General features: G+C 35.9%; 1 protein-coding gene across 1 annotated transcript in view; it reads left to right on the top strand.

The window, feature by feature from the left end:
- Positions 1-228: 228 nt before the first annotated feature.
- LOC125237656 (inactive dipeptidyl peptidase 10) overlaps positions 229-20608 on the top strand; it is a 240822-nt gene continuing 220442 nt past the window's right edge. The window contains exons 1-2 of the mRNA XM_048144785.1: positions 229-377; positions 9587-9852. Coding sequence (XP_048000742.1) covers positions 9595-9852 — 258 coding nt within the window. The 5' untranslated portion in view covers positions 229-377; positions 9587-9594. The remainder of the gene's footprint in view (positions 378-9586; positions 9853-20608) is intronic.

Here is a 20608-nt window from a genome sequence, read left to right as displayed (position 1 = left end):
TGTAATAAAATGTCACTGTTTTTGCAAACGCTCCGCCGAGGGCGGGCCGCCCGGCAGTGTGACGCCACGACGCGGACGGGACGCACGCCCAAACAACGCTAGTACTGGTACTACGTGCAGTACGCCGAGTACGATAGTCTAGTACTTAGTGGATAGTCTAGTACTCTAAATATTGTAGTTCGTGTCATGAATAGTGACGTGTTTATAGTGTAGTTGTAATAGAAAAAATAAAAGATAGTCAGCTGTTCTGATGGTTATAAACATATGACTGAGATTGAATTGAATGAAAATAATGAATAATAGCTAAGTGTGTAGGTAGTTTGTGTGTCGGTGTTAGTGATAATTGTAAGTTGAACAATTGGAGATTAATCTAAAGGGTTTGTAAGCTTATGTAAATGATTCGCATTATTAATACCTAAGGTAGAAATGATAAATAAATACACATACGTTTCCATTTCGACCAACGTTATTATAACGATAAATAATCATTATAATAATAGAAATCACATTACTTTTTAAATTACATTGTCTTAAAGGGCCTCTGCGATGTTGGCTTCGGCCCCACGCACGTCTTCCAAAAGTCCGGGACCCTATGGTTCCGAGAACTGGAAATGACATACAAATTATAATAATAATTATACTTATTATTCCATTACGACCAACGTTATTAATCAATCAAAATAAACTCAAAATAGATTTTATTTACTTTGTAATTTAAGAAATTATATAGGTACATAATTTAGCAACAGTTAATAAATAAAACAACAACAATTAACAAGATCAGAGCGATTAAAAATAATCAAAAACTGCGTCTTTATCTAATGACCTACCATAATGGCAAATCTTCTCACAAAATTTCACTAGAATCGTTAAAAAATTAAAAACAAATATACTTAAATACGATAACAGGCGGAAAGCAGGGCAGACGTACAAAATCATTTGCCACGGAGGCACCTTGCACATAACAGAATAGAATAATGAGTAAATTACGATACAAGTGCGGAAAAGAGACACAACCGAAAGTGATGTTGGGACTGTTGGGAGTGTTTAAAACGACACGATTAAGAATTACTTGCTTCGTTTGGGAATTGAACCGACTTAGGGCCGGTTGCACCAAACCGTCTGTCTCCGTTAAAGCGTTCGTTAAATTTTATTGTATGGGAAGTTCCATAGACGTCTGCTGCGTGACGATGATGTGTCTGTCAAATGTGGTTGATGCAACTGGACCTTAACTGTAAAAAAAACCCTTAATCACTCATTTTCAATTAAAGTGCCACCCTCGCATAGATGTTTGAATTCAATGGTGTTAAACCAACAGTATTGCTGCCTGTAATTTTCACTTCTCAATTAAACAACTTACCTTCATATGCCAACACAGGGGACCGATGTTTGAATCTCGGCCATTCGGTTTCGTGAAATTCGTTCAATAATATCTCCACTACTAGCGATTTAAATTCTACTAACAAAATCGAAAACGAGTGGTCATTACCACTAGTTTTAAAATTACTAACCGTCCTTTTTCAAAAATAGCATTACGTCATTTTCCACAGACTTTCGAACGACGAATTCGTGCGTTCGAAATTTAAAAATCGATGCCCAGGACAGAAAAAGTCGCAGAAGATATGAAATATAAACATTCAATACAAAGAGCTTTTAGCCGCCTATGTACGTAAACAGGAAAGAAAAAGGCAAAACAAAAAGGGTTTAAGAAATAAGCAAAACAAAATGCGAACGCTCAAAGAAACATGGCCGACTGTCGCAAAGAAGTCTTCCGCTGACAGAGTTCTTTTGTTTTGCGTTCGCTTTACCAGATTTTGTTTAATTTCCCGTTCCTTTATAGCTATACTAGCTATTGCCCGCTCCGCTTGCATTAGAAAGAGACAAAAAGTAGCCTATGTCACTCTCCATCCCTTCAACTATCTCCACCTAAAAAATCACGCCAATTCGTCGCTCCGTTTTGCCGTAAAAGACGGACAAATAAACAGACACACACACTTTCCCATTCCATTAGTAAGTATGGATTTAATATATTATCGTGAGACATTAAATCCATACCTTTTTAACAAAATTAATGAAAAGATTAATTTCCTCTATTCCAAATATAAGATTTTCTTAGGTAAGTAGGTAGTAGGAGGTAGGGCATAGCGGATGATATTCCGCTTTGTGTGGTAGGGCACAGCACAGCGGATATCGTCTCGCTCGAATCTAGAGCAGAGCCCAACTGGGGTAGTACCTCCGTCTTACAGAAGACCGCAGCCAAATAGCACTAGACCCTACTCATAGTGTTGTGTTCCTGTCGGTGAGTAAGGCTGCCAGAGCTCAACGAGGGTGCGGTGTGCTGATGACAGGAGGACTTACGGAACTAACTTGTTCCGTCTATTGTCCTTTGAGTCGTCGGCAACCCGAACCCTCCTTGGAACTTGTACACTCCTTTTTGCTGTGTACTTAACACACCAAAAGGGAATGTACAAGTTTCTAATGGGGTGGCAACGCGCATGTGACACTGTTTGAGTTGCAGGCGTCCATAGGTTACGGTGACCGTTTCACACCAGGCGGGCCGTATGCTTGTTTGCCACCGACGTAGTATTAAAAAAAAAAAGGTAAGTAGGTGTTAATGATTTCATTTTCATACCTTATTGTCATAACTTCAAACCAAAAACATCACAAGGCAAAAGCATAATTTTCTAAGATTCTAACAAGTTACTGAACCCTCTGACTCTAAGCCCGGTGGCACTTAAGGGTTGCCAGTCTTTTCGAAACTCGCTAAGAGGCTGATAACAGTCTTTGGGGTGGTAATGAAAAGCAGCTTTGGACCGCTTCGTTCACAGCCCTATTTCGTCATTATTACATTTAGGTCATATAACCCGGCAACCTTCAAATCAAGAGTGAACAGGCATCTTCTGGGAGAGCTCACTCCATCGTAGGCCACGTCTTTGCCTTTGGCTAGTCTGTGGTCAAGAGTAAGCCCATTTATAATAATAAAAAAAAGGTACATTATTTTTTTATGATTCCGGATTATGATACGGGAGGCAAATCATCTAACGGATCGCCTGATTGTAAGCGATTTCCGCCGCTCATAGACATTTGCAGAGGAGCTAGAAGTGCGTTGTTGGCCTTTAAGATGGGAGTAAGGTTTTTGCTCTGAAGTATGTCGTATTTTTACTGTATTTTATTAATCCACTGTTCTAATTTATCATACTATAATATATTTTAAATTTCCTATCTCGTCTGCATTCCCTACAGCGAGAGCTCATCACCACATATAATAAGGCTGTACCCGGGCCAAATCTCGACTGGGGGGCAAATGTAACTGGTCCTTTTTGTACTATCAGCTGCAACAGTGCTTGGAAAATTATGAATGAATTCATTGATAAATTCGCCATGCACTTTTGTAGCTGATAGTACGTTGGTACATGGAAAAAATGGATTAGTTACAATTGTCCTCCAGTCGGTCAGTCTCGCTGTACCTTAGTGAGAAAAACAGCGCCCTTTTCATTACCTATCACATTTTTTTGAGCAAGCTTACATGAAAATGTAAAAAAAATTGAGTAGTCAAAAGAAAAGGTTGATTAAGGGCCGGTTGCATCAAACCATCTGTCATCGTTAAAGCGTTTGTTAAATTTTATTGTATGGGAAATTCCATAGACATCTGTCGCGTGACGATGATGTGTCTGTCAAATGTGGTTGATTCAACTGGCCCTTAGTAATCTAAATTATTAAGGCAACGATATAAAAATATATCGTCACTACTTTTAAAAAATCTCGTATCTCACGCTGTTCCTCAAAGTTAAAACGCAGTAAGTCTATATGCATTCCATACATACTACAATTTTCTTTTCATTGACAGACGAAGATACAAGTTTTTTTTAAAGTAATGACGATATACTGTTAAAATGTCACTGCGAACGATTTAAAAAGGTGACGAAATAGAATCGAGAACGAAGCGGTACCAAGCCACGCGTGCTGTTCAAGTCACGCGTTGAATAGGAGCGGCTTCACGGCTGACGGGGCCGACACGATGACGAGGCAGGCACGGTGACGAGGCAGGCATGCCACGAAAAGTTTATTCACAGATTTTTACATGTAGAAGTGATGTTGGGGAAGTTGTACGGCGTGAATGGCTATTGTAAATAGCCTTGGACTGTTTTATGAAAGTCAGTACCCATTTAATTAAATGAGAGTCGATTTGTAACGTACAGAGTGTTCCGACCAAACGATGTCTATAAATCTTTATCGATTTTTAACCACCGACGCAAAAACGACGGGGTGTTATAAGTTTGACGTGTCTGTCTGTCTGTCTGTTTGTCTGTGTGTGTCTGTCTGTGGCATCGTAGCTCCCAAACAGATGAACCAATTTCAATTTAGTTTTTTTTTTGTTTGAAAGCTGAGTTAGTCGGGAGTGTTCTTAGACATGTTTCATGAAAATCGGTCCACTATGTCGCGGTCGGGGGTTTTTTCAAATTTTTTTTTTTTGTGGTTAGTTTATCACGATTATTTTGGCTTTGCAACGAACTTACGGCTCAGCCACGACATTGGTCTAAGCGCGACAGCGGTGAGCGGCGGCCATACATTGGAGCGGGACACAGCGATGGGACTTTTCATTCGCACGTATGGCTGCCGCTCACCGCTGCCGCGCTTAGACCAATGTCGTGGCTGGGCCGTTACAGTTGTTTACGAATATACAATTCTAGCGGCTTCGATCGCGTTAAATTATGAAATTGGGGAATGCTCCATAGACAATTCCACCCCCCCCCCCCCCCATTAGGAAAGTGGGGGGTTAGAAAGAGACAAAAGTTGCCTATAGCTCCGTCACGATTTGAAAGATGGACAAAGAAACAAAGAGAGACAGAACACTTTTCTATTTATAATATTAGTATGGAAGTATGGATATCGATTTTGCCCAGAACGTAAAAGTACCTAGTATTTAAATATAGTTTACTCTGTCTTTGAGCATTTTACAACGTAACATATATTTTCTGAATAGGACGGATTAATAAAATCTAAAATTTTTATCTATTTCATAAAAACTTTGCCAAGTAAATGGGCCATTTTTTTCAAAGTTGTCCACCCCACTTTTTTTGTAACATGGGTATTTTTTACGCGATTCATACTCGGAATCGAGAGCTCTTTCGATCCTCATAGGAGAAAAAAATGTCCCAAGATTTCCATACATTTTTTCGAACCTTCCATTCCGTTACCGCCATACAAAATGTATGAAAAAGTGGTAACGGAATAGGACAAAAACCTTGGAACACTTTTTTCTCCTATTAGGATCGAAAGAGCTCGCGATTCTGAGTGGAAAACACATAAAAAATTCCAAATATAAAAAAGTGGGGTGGACAACTTTGAAAAAAATGGCCCAAATAGGTATTTGTTTCTTTTTTACAACTTTCCTTAAGTTTACCGTGTCGTGTCCTTGTAAACTAAAGGTTTTCATTGCTTAAATTACGTCTTGTACCTACTGATTCATAAGATAGCATAGATGTATAGAATTATATATACATTAGAGCTTTTGAAGATAAAGGTTGTCATCCGGGTGGCGTCCCAAATAAATTGAATGTAAAGAACGGGGCCTACTTCGCTTTTTAAGTCTTTGTAGAGATAATACATGTAAAGTAGGAGCCCCCTTTGATTTACATAAAGATTTTTATGTTATACAATATTTGACATAAAATGTATTATAATAAACAGTAGCATTATATTTTATGTAATCTTTCTATAATACGACTATAACAATATAGAAATAATATATTCGTAAGCACAATCACAAACAATCATGATTAAAAGCAGAACAAACACTTTTGCCTTTTTTTACTAAGAAAAAAAAAGCTATTATCTCGCCTACAGAAATGGATTGAAGATAAAATGAATAATATGTAATTTAATATCCAAATCATTTCTAAAATTGATGTAACAATTAATATTAAAATAACAGAAATATTCAGTTAAGCTGACAATTTGCTCTGGTTTACATCATTTTATGATGCGGCAAAACAAGTAAATATTCTCTATCAAGAACAGTTCGGGCATAACAACATAAACATACACCTACAGTTCATAAGTATTATAAATAAACATATATTATGTGTTTAAAATTCACAACACGTGGTTATTCTCAGTGAGGAGAAACAAACATAAATTATAGGCGTCGATTTTGGTTAAGAAAGAAATGTTTTATCGTAAATTTTACAGTCCCAACAAATACGCTTTGAAAGAGATAGAAAATAGAAGTTAGGACAGATGTCAACACTACATCGTACGTTGCCATGCTATTATGCTATGTCGGTGGCAAACAAACATACTGTCCGCCTGATGGAAAGCGGTCACCGTAACCTATATCGACAAAAGGAAATTCATGTAGGCATCCTGGCATCATCAATTTATCTCATAAGTCACAGTTGATGTAAATGGAAGTAGCTAACTAAGTATTTGGTTTGAAAAAGCTTTTTCTCAAACATGCAATGAAATATTTTCTTTACGTTCCTTAAAATGGGCTGGGAAGTATCGCTTTTTGGGCGCAACAACTCGAGAGGACTGTAAAGGGATTTCATATTATTTTTTAGGCCTGCAAAGTAACTTTTTTTATAAAATATTGTCATTTAAAGCATTTTTTTTTATTTCATTGTATGTTTGAGAAAAGCACTATACATGACTCGGCGTGAAAACGGATTCCGGCGGGGGCCCCTTCCCCCCCCCCCCCCCCCCCCCCATTAGGAAAGTGGGGGGTTAGAAAGAGACAAAAGTTGCCTATAGCTCCGTCACGATTTGAAAGATGGACAAAGAAACAAAGAGAGACAGAACACTTTTCTATTTATAATATTAGTATGGAAGTATGGATATCGATTTTGCCCAGAACGTAAAAGTACCTAGTATTTAAATATAGTTTACTCTGTCTTTGAGCATTTTACAACGTAACATATATTTTCTGAATAGGACGGATTAATAAAATCTAAAATTTTTATCTATTTCATAAAAACTTTGCCAAGTAAATGGGCCATTTTTTTCAAAGTTGTCCACCCCACTTTTTTTGTAACATGGGTATTTTTTACGCGATTCATACTCGGAATCGAGAGCTCTTTCGATCCTCATAGGAGAAAAAAATGTCCCAAGATTTCCATACATTTTTTCGAACCTTCCATTCCGTTACCGCCATACAAAATGTATGAAAAAGTGGTAACGGAATAGGACAAAAACCTTGGAACACTTTTTTCTCCTATTAGGATCGAAAGAGCTCGCGATTCTGAGTGGAAAACACATAAAAAATTCCAAATATAAAAAAGTGGGGTGGACAACTTTGAAAAAAATGGCCCAAATAGGTATTTGTTTCTTTTTTACAACTTTCCTTAAGTTTACCGTGTCGTGTCCTTGTAAACTAAAGGTTTTCATTGCTTAAATTACGTCTTGTACCTACTGATTCATAAGATAGCATAGATGTATAGAATTATATATACATTAGAGCTTTTGAAGATAAAGGTTGTCATCCGGGTGGCGTCCCAAATAAATTGAATGTAAAGAACGGGGCCTACTTCGCTTTTTAAGTCTTTGTAGAGATAATACATGTAAAGTAGGAGCCCCCTTTGATTTACATAAAGATTTTTATGTTATACAATATTTGACATAAAATGTATTATAATAAACAGTAGCATTATATTTTATGTAATCTTTCTATAATACGACTATAACAATATAGAAATAATATATTCGTAAGCACAATCACAAACAATCATGATTAAAAGCAGAACAAACACTTTTGCCTTTTTTTACTAAGAAAAAAAAGCTATTATCTCGCCTACAGAAATGGATTGAAGATAAAATGAATAATATGTAATTTAATATCCAAATCATTTCTAAAATTGATGTAACAATTAATATTAAAATAACAGAAATATTCAGTTAAGCTGACAATTTGCTCTGGTTTACATCATTTTATGATGCGGCAAAACAAGTAAATATTCTCTATCAAGAACAGTTCGGGCATAACAACATAAACATACACCTACAGTTCATAAGTATTATAAATAAACATATATTATGTGTTTAAAATTCACAACACGTGGTTATTCTCAGTGAGGAGAAACAAACATAAATTATAGGCGTCGATTTTGGTTAAGAAAGAAATGTTTTATCGTAAATTTTACAGTCCCAACAAATACGCTTTGAAAGAGATAGAAAATAGAAGTTAGGACAGATGTCAACACTACATCGTACGTTGCCATGCTATTATGCTATGTCGGTGGCAAACAAACATACTGTCCGCCTGATGGAAAGCGGTCACCGTAACCTATATCGACAAAAGGAAATTCATGTAGGCATCCTGGCATCATCAATTTATCTCATAAGTCACAGTTGATGTAAATGGAAGTAGCTAACTAAGTATTTGGTTTGAAAAAGCTTTTTCTCAAACATGCAATGAAATATTTTCTTTACGTTCCTTAAAATGGGCTGGGAAGTATCGCTTTTTGGGCGCAACAACTCGAGAGGACTGTAAAGGGATTTCATATTATTTTTTAGGCCTGCAAAGTAACTTTTTTTATAAAATATTGTCATTTAAAGCATTTTTTTTTATTTCATTGTATGTTTGAGAAAAGCACTATACATGACTCGGCGTGAAAACGGATTCCCGGCCTCGTATCCCTATCCGTGGGTATATACCCACTTGGCCGGAAATCCTCATTTTCCCGGCCTCTGATGTAATGTACTATTGTTCTGAAATATAGTAATTCTACATATTTTCCTGTATTTAACATAGTTTTGTATTATCAACACTTTTATCTAAAATAGTTTTTAGGGTTCCGTAGTCAACTAGGAACCCTTATAGTTTCGCCATGTCTGTCTGTCCGTCCGTCCGTCCGTCCGTCCGTCCGTCCGTCCATCCGTCCATCCGTCCGTCCGTCCGTCCGTCCGCGGATAATCTCAGAAACCGTTAGCACTAGAAAGCTGAAATTTGGTACCAATATGTATATCAATCACGTAAACAAAGTGCAAAAATAAAAAATGAAAAAAAATGTTTTATTAGGGTACCCCCCTTACATGTAAAATGGGGGCTGATATTTTTTTTCATTCCAACCCCAACGTGTGATATATTGTTGGGTAGGTATTTAAAAATGAATAAGGGTTTACTAAGATCGTTTTTTGATAATACTAATATTTTTGGAAATAATCGCTCCTAAAGGAAAAAAAAGTGCGTCCCCCCCCCCTCTAACTTTTGAACCATATGTTTAAAAAATATGAAAAAAATCACAAAAGTAGAACTTTATAAAAACTTTCTAGGAAAATTGTTTTGAACTTGATAGGTTTAGTAGTTTTTGAGAAAAATACGGAAAACTACGGAACCCTACACTGAGCGTGGCCCGACACGCTCTTGGCCGGTTTTTGAGTTATGAGGGGGTCAAAAGTGGCTCCAAATGGTTCGTGTAATATTAGATACACACGGTGCTGCTCGCCAGTTCTTTTACTTGAACTTGACTTGACACGCTACCGCGTGTCTAGATTATTCTACATATTTTACTGTATTTAACATAGTCTTGTATTATCTATTAAAAAGCTTACAAACCCTTCAGATCCCAAAAATAAAATAAATCCACAGTGAACAAAATGGCGTCCTCAAACGGCAAAGACTCCAAACTGACAGCATCAATAGACAGTCTAAAGCTCTCAAGCAAGAACTCCGTATGTTCATCAAAACATGCTTCATCAGAGTCTGTACTGTCAAGAAGAGACAAGGAGAGTATTCAGATGCAGGAGTGTAAGAAGAAATTGTTGAATGAGCAGATTATAATAAGGGATGAGAATGTTGTGCTCCGGTCGCCGGCGCAGAAGAAGATTGTTATGCCGCCTACTGTCAACCCCGAGGTGAGTTTAGACTAGACCAATATCACTGTACGGAGTCATTTGTTTGAAAATGAACTAAAGTTGTATAATGGCTCAGCCACGACATTGGTCTAAGCGCGACAGCGGTGAGCGGCGGCCAGACATTGGAGCGAGACACAGCGATGGGACTTTTTATTCGCACGTATGGCTGCCGCTCACCGTTGTCGCGCTTAGACCAATGTCGTGGCTGGGCCGTAAGTGGACGCTATTATTAGGCGTGGAGCGGAGCGGGGCGTGCTTAGTGAATGCAATTACCGGTAGTTTTTCAAAACCGGTAATTTACCGACATAGCGTTGCCAAAACCGGTAAACCGGTAATTTACCTTTTACATGAAAATCAATATTTTTCGTCAAAATCGATAATTAAGTAAGTCGTTTCTTAAATAGCGTAAACCGGTTTACCGGTTTGCATTCCCTAGCTGCCTAGGCGTGCGGCGTGGATGTCGAACAAATATGCGAGACGACTAAAAAAACTAATTAGTCCGTCAGTTAGATCATCAAAGAATTTTAGACACGTATTTTTTCTTTTTTGACGTGACGTCACGCGAAAAAAAACGACGTGTGTTTTTAATTATCCTATCCTTGAATATTTCATTTTATTAACATAATAAAATCAAAATTATTACACTACAATATTCTAGTGAGTAGCTAGGTATATTCATAGTAATTACTAAAACTCCGCCAAACTGTGAAAGTTCAGTTTTGCCGATGAAATAGATTTTTTGCTGAACCCAAGAGGTTCTCCGCTAACAACTTTCGAAGTTCGCAGAAGTTGATTAATTACTAGCAAAAACACTCTGAACAGATTTTGATTGAATTTGTGTTATGAAGGGATTTACATGAATACTATGAAAATAATCATTGTTACGTAAAATACTTTTCCCCTCACTAGCTCGGAAACACGTGTTTTGTCCTTTAATACCAGCGGGTAAAAACGCATTTTATCCAATAGTGGGTAAAGTAATTTGACCTTGAATAAAGTCAAATTAACTGCTTTAAAATCGATAAAAGTAGGTGAATCTAGTAATAAAGATGATTTACCACCTACTGGAAGCAGTGATAAACGCATTTTTTGCGTTGTAGTTTCCTCGCTATAGTGAGGGGAAAAGTTTTGTGTTACACTCGGGTATAAATGTATTTTACTTCTCGTGTGTTAAAATACAATTTTGCCCCCTTGTATAACAAATAACTATATCTATCTATAGCAGCCTTTAAAGCGCCCGTCTTCGGACACAGGCCTCCTCTCCATTCCTCCACGCCTGTCGATTCACTGCCATCTGCATCCAGTTCTCGCGGGCTTGTTGGCAGATGTCATCTCTCAGCCTAAGGAACGGCTTCCCACGACCGCGGGTGTTAGCGGGCTTCCACTTCAGAGTTCATCTCGCCCAGCGACTATGGTCCAGACTAAGGATTAAAAATGGTTACAAAAAGTAATGCCAACTTTTTACAAATAAATTTTAACTTCTCTTCCCTGTTAGAAGGGAGCACAGTTGCAGTTTTCTGTTCACGGACTATGTTGGCAGTAGGTATAATCATATCTATATGACAGAGTCCAGTTAGGGGCGACGACGAGCGAAACGAGGAGGAGCGTGTTAGGTTGACCGTGAGCAAACCGGAAAAGACTTTTGAAATGTAATAACAATAAATTAAAACAATATTCTTGTAAAAAAAAAGTAGGTAACTATTTAAAAAATAATTATAGGTACGTAAGTAAAATACGTAATTGCATCCCTGTCAATAAATTTAAAAGTTCATAAGGAGACTCAATATTGCATATTTTTCGAAATACACCATAGATATTTGTCGGTGTTCAATGAAACATTTGGTATAATACAATAAACAACTAGTTGTATATTACGTCAAGGAAAACATTAGATAACATGAAAGTTTGGTTTTTTTTTTTTTAAAAACCTGAAAACAGCCAAACTTTAAGTTGGTAGGTAAATGCAAGGTTGGCAAATAAAAAAAAACAATATGATAATTTGGGAAATGAACATTCGGCGGAATAAAATTCCGCGAAACGTGCGTTGGGAAGTGATATTCGGTCATACAATTTTCGGAGATAAATAAGAGTTTTAAATTTTTTTTAATAAATCGTCCCATTAATGCAAATACCGACTAAGTGACTTTTTGACGAAATCGAGTTTTTAGCACCTATAGAATAAGGTTTTCAAGGGCTACAATATGTTAAAACCCATGTATTGATACGACGCTGCATTCAAAAGATAGCTTCCGCATAAAGTTACTTAATGGTCAATTTGTTGCATTATAAACTGCCAGAATGTAATATGAATATTTAATATAAACTTTTATGCTTTATCCGCCAAGTAGAACCTTTTAATGGTGTATAGTGTTTTTTTGCATTTAAACATTTTGTTAAAGTAGCCATCTTATGTTCTACAAAAAGTTTAATGTGTACATATTTGATTTTTGCAAATAAAACTATCAACAAAATTCTTTATTTTAAGCCAGGCTAAATACACCAAATGTCTTTAAGATGTTTTTCCAGAAGATGTTTGTTTACAAACATCAGCAATTTCATTCTACCAAAAAGTTGTATAGGGACTATAATTGGTTTTGCATGTGATGTGACGAAGGAAAGGATAACGGTCTATTACTGCAAATACCGACTATGTGTAAATAGGCGATTTTGAGATAATGCGGTTTGAAAGTTTGAAGGCACGTTTTATATGAAAACATGAAGAAATTTACGTTATGTGTATGGCATTTTAAACCCTATATTTTTTTGTTTACTACTTTGTCGTATATATATTCAGAATGTATTTAGTTGACGATCAAATACGATTTAATGAAACAGTCGAATACCTACTTAGTTGGTTTTTCCTGTAGAAATAAATGTTTGCATATTTCTCTTCTTTATACATAATTATAACCCATTGTTTGTCTTAAATAAAGCTTCGTTTTTCATACGATGTTCTACAACCTAAATGAGTTTTTTCTGAAATATACCGGGTAATAATTATAAGTTAGCCAGTAAGCTAATATAGTCAGTAGTTTTTAAGAATATTGTACGCTCGAAATGGGCACTGTTGATACTGTATTTCCTGTATATCATACCATCTTATGTACACAGTTAACAATGAATAAACTTTACTTTACTTTACTTACTAGCATACCTACGGTACGAGTAGACTTCAGATGTCACAACTGTGTACCACTTCACCAACTGCAGTATTAAGTGGTTGAAACCACTCATGGTTCCCTTTAGGTATTAAATCTCTGTCACAAAGGCTGAATAAAGTCTTGAGGACACTTAGGTGGAGTCGAGGCACGTCGAATCGAGCCCTGCATACATTTACAATGAACGATGAATCCGATTCGACGCGTCGCTAATGGACGTAGTTTCATAAGAAATGCAGAAGGCGAATTAATGAGATTCGACTCGGCGAGCTTAGTGGGCACTAGGCTTAAGTTCATGTCGAGATCTGGACGTAGCACAAGGCAAGAAAACCAACGCCACAAATTAAACTCCAGTTCAGTAGAACCACCTCAAACCTCTTAATGTATCATATCATATTTCTATCTCGGTTTAAAGCTCGATAAACAACTAGCTATCTCTGCGTTCAAGAAAATGGACTTACGCAGACTTTTTGACAAAGGTATCGTAACTAAATAGTACCATGAGTGCTTCCAATCACTTAATACCTAGTTAGTCTAGCATTGTCAGCCGTGTTACGGACGTGTTTGTATCGAATTCCACCAGCGATGAAGATGTTGTTTAATAACTTTTTATCACTCTTGCGCAGTAAGTGTGCAATCGCACGAAGGCGTATCAGGAGTAAAAGAAAAAACTTTTTCCCAAAAGAGTGTTTAAATTTGTATTTTGGACTACCATAAATACTTTTTTATCTTTTTATTGCAAGTGTGATGAAAAACACTGCGTGTAACTGGGGCGTAAGAATATTGCAAACATGATTGCTTTAAATCGCCCCAGAAACCTATGTAATTACCGTTACACATTACTTTTTCTTACTTATTACCTCATCTACGCCTACATTTTAGTGACTTTGGCGTAAATACTACAAAACTTTAAATAAACTATTACTTCAGGTTATTGAGCGTACAAAAACTATTTACCTATACTAAATGTAACAGTGTAGATAGTGAAATTTCGAACATAAATTATGGCGGACTTCGGATTGCTGAGACAGTGAACTAGTATGTAGTAAGTACCTATGCATATTATGCTATTACCCAAAAACGCATTAACCGATTTGTAAAATTCTTTTTGTGATTTCAAGGGAATGCTATTGCGTTACTTCTTGTTAAATTTTACTGAAATCGGTTAAAGTATTTTGTGAAAAATCTCCTTAAACCGGTTGAAGAGGATTTTTTTCAAAATTTTTTTTTTGAGAATAACTCTTCAAAACCATAAATAAAGTATTATTAATGGTTAGTAATGTTAAAAAACTTTTTATTACAAATGTACCAGTTAAATTAACAATGATAAGTGAAGTTTTGTAACATAAAATTAGAGCAGCTATATTTCCTGCAACTAAAACCGCCTATGTCATTGAGAATATTTAATATATTTTGAAATAAGTTCAAAACTTTTGTATATTTTTTCGTTTTTTGCAAATCATAAGTAAAGTGTATTAAAAGCAAAGCTTAATCAAAGGGAAACACTGCTTTATATGTATTAATAAGAGAAATATACAAATTTTTATTTCTACAGGAAAAACCAACTAAGTTTGCTACTATTTTTTTTAAATCGTAGTTTTATCGGCAATCAAATCAAGCCTGGATATTGTTTACGATTAAGTATTAAACAACACAATACGGGCTGTAGAATGCTGTATACAAATAGTAATTTTTTTCATGTTTTCATATGAAATCGTACCTTCAAACATTAAAATCGCATTATCTCAAAATCACTTTTTTGCACATAGTCGGTATTTGCAGTAAGGGGACGAAATTATGCTTACAAAATTGCGCGTTTTCATCCTTCCTTTCACTATTTCAAATAATTTTAGTAATTACAGCCATATAGTAGAGCAAATTGTAATTTTTTTTTGGCATTTTTTCCATCCGCGCTGGACCATGTCCACTCCAGCTGGATTGAAAATCTGTCAATCCCTAGATCCCTTTCTGTCCGATCCCCTGTAGTGAGGTCACAGTCACAGCAGCGACATACAGTATACACCCACACATGACGACCGGTCTGGCTCAGTCGGTAGTGACCCTGCCTGCTGAGCCGCGGTCCTGGGTTCGAATCCCGGTAAGAGCATTTTTTTGTGTGATGAGCACAGACATTTGTTCCTGAGTCATGGATGTTTTCTATGTATATAAGTATTTACTTATCTATTTAAGTATGTATATCGTCGCTTAGCACCCATTAGTACAAGCTTTGCTTAGTTTGGGGCTAAGTTGATTTGTGTAAGGTGTCCCCAATATTTATTTATTTATTTATTTATTTACATAGATAGATAACCTTTAAAGATCATTAAATTAACAATAAGATATGCTATCAAGAACAAACATAACCTTTGAAATATGAGCACATACTATCATGAAATAGATACCATGATAACTCCCACATTCCCTGATAATTAGATAATACCCTAGTATATTAAACCTGATGTATCTTCAAATAAATATACAGAAATTCCCAGAGTTTTGACTTGTCATTACCTCAATACCACTCCTACGTTTCACCCCTCCACCACGTCTTTGAGCTACCTTCTCGATTTTTAACTTTTTAAGACATATTTCAGAGCCTATTCATCTTTTTTTTGACCCCTTATTTGCCAACAGTGGCACTGAAACATGAGTGGTTTCATGTGCTCTGCCTACCCCTTCATGGGATACAGGCTTGATCTTATGTATGTATTTATTTTTAATTTATTAAAAGAAGTTAACGAAGATAAATATGTACTTGATGAAATTTCGATTTTCACAACAACTCTCTTGATTAAAAATTTTAATGTAAGTTGTTCTTATGCAAATTTACATTTTGCGCCCAAAACAATTGGGGCAAAGCTTTGCTTTGTTTTATAAAATTAGTCTTGCGAGTTTGAGAGCTATTCAAAAAGGATTCAAGTCTGTTATTACGATTAATCTAATATTTATACATCCGGTCCGTCCGGTCTGGCCTAGCGGGTAGTGACCCTGCCTGCTAAGCCGCGGTGCCGGGTTCGAATCCCGGCAAGGTCATTTATTCTAATTAACAGTCACAAAACATTGTATCCATTCTATTCTAATATTATATAATGCTCAATGGTCCTTAATTTAATTTAAAAATGTATTACCATATTTCGACATATCAAACTACGAATACTAATATAATAATTTTAATTTTAATATACCATGTAATAACTATGTACCTAAATCAATTGTGACGTGTAATATGTAACAATATTATAAATAAATGAGTATGAGTATGAGTATGAGTATTTGTGTGATGACCACAGATATTTGTTCCTGAGTCATGGATGTTTTCTATGTATACAAGTATTTGTATATTATAAGTATATAATTATATCGTTGTCTGAGTACCCACAACACAAGCCTTCTTGACCTTGCCGTGGGACTCAGTCAATCTGTGTAAGAATGTCCTATAATATTTATTTACTTATTTATTTATTTCCCAAAAACGGTAGGCAGAGTACATGAAACTGCTCAAGTTTCGGTGCCACTCTCAGCAATGATGGGGTTGAAAAACTTAAATTGCGATTTTGCAGTGAAAACGTACACTTTTGAAGATCAAAAGTGTATGTTGTTTAATATAAATCGGGAAAACGAGTCATTTCTCAAATATTGGGCCCGATTCGTAATCTATCGATATTGTATATGTAATATAATACATACATACATAAAATTACACCCGTATCCCATAAAGGGGTAGGCAGAGCACATGAAACTACTCAAGTTTCAGTGCCACTCTTGGCAATGAAGGGGCTGAAAGAAAATGAAATTGTGTCAAATTACGAAATTGTAATACATTATGTATGTTACACAACTTAAAATCAATATTCGAATACGGCTGCGTTTATTTTTTTTCCCCTCACTGGCTCGGAAACACGTGTTTTGTCCTTTAATACCAGCGGGTAAAAACGCATTTTATCCACTAGTGGGTAAAGTAATTTGACCTTGAATAAAGTCAAATTAACTGCTTTAAGATTGATAAAAGTAGATGAATCTAGTAATAAAGATGATTTACCACCTGTGGAACTACTGGAAGCAGTGATAAACGCATTTTTTGCGTTGTAGTTTCCTCCCTATAGTGAGGGGAAAAGTTTTGTGTTACACTCGGGTGCAAATGTATTTTACTTCTCGTGTGTTAAAAAACTCGCAAGTTCAGGATTCTATTCTCGAACCACTCGCTTCGCTCGTGGTTCAACTATAGAATCCTTTCACTTGCTCGTTTTTCAATTCTACACTCGGCGTTAAAATACAACTTTGCCCCCTTTTATAACAAATATTAACTATTTTTTTTTATTATTATAAATGGGCTTACTCTTGACCACAGACTAGCCAAAGGCAAATTAGAAAAGAATATTTTAAATGTCGTAGATGATTGTGATTGCTACGACGTAGACAGTCGTAGCGCGTAGCGTTTGAGACTGCTTGACGTTTACGCACTAATAATTGCAGGGAAGGATTAAAAATACTATTAATAGTTATTTGTTATACAAGGGGGCAAAGTTGTATTTTAACGCCGAGTGTGGAATTGAAAAACGAGCAAGTGAAAGGATTGATTGGTTCAAGAATAGAATCCTGAACTTGCGAGTTTTTTAACACACGAGAAGTAAAATACATTTGCACCCGAGTGTAACACAAAACTTTTCCCCTCACTATAGCAAGGAAACTAGAACCCAAAAATGCATTTATCACTGCTTCCAGTAGTTCCACAGGTGGTAAATCATCTTTATTACTATAGATTCGCCTACTTTTATCAATTTTAAAGCAGTTAATTTGACTTTATTCAAGGTCAAATTACTTTACCCACTAGTGGATAAAATGCGTTTTTACCCACTGGTATTAAAGGACAAAACACGTGTTTCCGAGCTAGTGAGGGGAAAAATTTTTAAAAAAATCAACTGAACAATTAATAACCTAACCACAAAATTAAAATTTTGAAAAAACTCCCGACCGCGGCGGTAGTGAACCGATTTTCATGAAACATGGCTAAGAACACTCCCGACTAACTCAGCTTTCAGACAAAAAAACTAAATCTAAATCGGTTTATCCGTTCGGAAGCTACGATGCCACAGACAGACAGACAAACAGACAGACAGACAGACACGTCAAACTTATAATACCCCGTCGTTTTTGCGTCGGGAGTTAAAAATTATATGGTGCATTAGGTTAATTCCGAATGACAAAAATGCTCTGGTAATTCCGAAAGGGGAATCTTGATATGATGGAAATAATGGTGATTTTTATGTGACTTTCGTAATTAGACGACTTTCGGAATTACCCTAATGCACTATACTATCCGAAAAATGGTTCGTAAATACAGCAACTACATATTAGGATATTTAGGGCATTTCAGTATCAAAAGTGTCCATTTTGGTTGAAAATATTCTGCTTTTGACACGTCGATAGATATCTGACAATTCGGTATCATTTCGATATGATATATCTTAGAGGAATTTTGATAAAATTGTTTCGTTGCTTTCACAAATTGAGACATTATTTTTTTTTTTTTTTTTTTATTTAGAAATCAAACAGCCTTTTACAAGTACGGTTTACAAAAATATATATAAATCTAGGCCTAGAGTTTCCTACATTACTAGATGGTTAAAATTTAAGTAAAAATAGTGAACAAAATTACACACGCAGTAGTTGAGTAGGTACACACGCAAGGATGCATCTTATAAAATCTACTTAATGAAAAAATAATACAGTTAACAAGAAAACAGTAATTGCCGAACCTTGTTCTTGAAACTGGACAAATTATGAGCAAAAATATCAATATTATTAATCGAATTATTATAAAAGTTACAAGTGCGCCTAAAGAAAGAGTTTTAGCATACTGTGTGCTACAGGAGGAAATAGCGAAAGTAGGTTTAGAACGTGAGTGGAACCGAGATATTTTGAAGGAGATATTTTCTAATAAAAAGGGGGAGTCAATGTGATTATTAATAATTTTAAATAAAAACAAAACATCAAGATAGGTTCTTCTTTTTTCTAAAGGAGGAAGACTATGCCTAGCCGCAGACGAGAGATAATCAGAGTTATATCGTCCAATTCTATAATCAAGGGACTTACAAAAAATTTTTTGAATCCTTTCAAGCTGAGACTTATGAATACCATAGTGTGGAGACCAAACAACACTGCCAAATTCTAATATACTTCGGACGAAGCTATAATACAAAACTTTTAACGCAAATGTACCATTAAATGGTTTACTAAAACGCAAAATCATTCCTAATTTTTTATATGCTTTAGCCACGATATTATCTAAATGTTCATTAAAGGAAAGTTTAGCGTCCAGAGTAATTCCTAAATCGCGAATCGACGAAACACGCGAGACACTGCTACCACTCAATTTATAATCAAAAGTAATTGGGTTATGTTTACGGGTAAACGTGATAGTGTAGCATTTATCAGCATTTAGAATTAAGTTATTTTGCCGGCAGTACTCTGCAAACCGTGACAAATCAGATTGTAATGCAACACAATCATCCAGATTTTTAATCGTTCTATAAATTTTTGTATCATCTGCGTAAAGTATGTGGGATGAAGATTGAAAGACAGTACCCATATCGTTAACATGTAAGACAAATAAAAATGGCCCCAGATGCGAGCCCTGAGGAACACCTGAAGGGATGGGTAGAAATCTCGACCGATCGATAGCCCTTAAGTGCGACCGCCTGGCTTCTATTACTTATATATGATTTTAACCATCTGAAGAGGTCACCGTGTATACCGATCTTGGAAAGCTTCTGAAGTAAAATAGAATGATCTATTTTATCAAAGCATTTCGAAAAATCGGTATACACGGCGTCCACCTGATAACCGGCATCCAAAGCATCAATAATATGTTCAGTATAAGTAACTAGATTAGTGTCCACGCTTCTACCCTTGAAAAAGCCATGTTGCTGCACAGAAATGTGTCGGGAGACTAGAGCCGTCATTTCATTCGTCACAATCTTTTCAAAGACCTTAGCAAATGTGCATAGTTTCGAAATTGGTCTATAAAGCTTGACATTGTGTTTATCACCGCCTTTATGCACAGGTGTTATAATTGCACGCTTCCAGATGCTCGGAACAATGCCTTCACTGATAGACCTTCTAAAAAGCTTACCTAGTGGAACTGCGAGTTCTGAGTAAAGTTTGGACACTAAAAATGGATGTATATTATCAAAACCTGCTCCTTTATTGACGCATAAGCCTTTTAGATACCTGGACACTAAATCATCAGTAATATGAATACTAGAAATATCAACAGAGACGGACGAGGACTGAGGTGAAGAAAATTGTGACTGATTACTTCCAGTCACGAAAACAGAACTGAAATAATCGTTAAATAGATCACAAATAACATCGCCTTCGGAGGAAGATATATCATTATAATACATGTTAGACGGTACCTCGTTTGCAGAAAATTTAGATTTAATAAAACTCCAAAAATATTTGGGCGAAGAAGTAATTTTCTTTTCACTGAGGGTAATATATTTAGTGTAACAGTCTTTACTAAGTTTCTTTTCCCTTTTTCTTAGTAAGTGAAATTCGGAATAATCAATGGGGTTTTTATATTTTTTCCACCTAGC

This window comes from Leguminivora glycinivorella, chromosome 22 (genome assembly GCF_023078275.1).
Source record: "Leguminivora glycinivorella isolate SPB_JAAS2020 chromosome 22, LegGlyc_1.1, whole genome shotgun sequence".
Classification (NCBI taxonomy): domain Eukaryota; kingdom Metazoa; phylum Arthropoda; class Insecta; order Lepidoptera; family Tortricidae; genus Leguminivora; species Leguminivora glycinivorella.
Note: the sequence above shows the minus strand (reverse complement) of the source record. Positions and strands in the feature narration are given on the sequence as shown.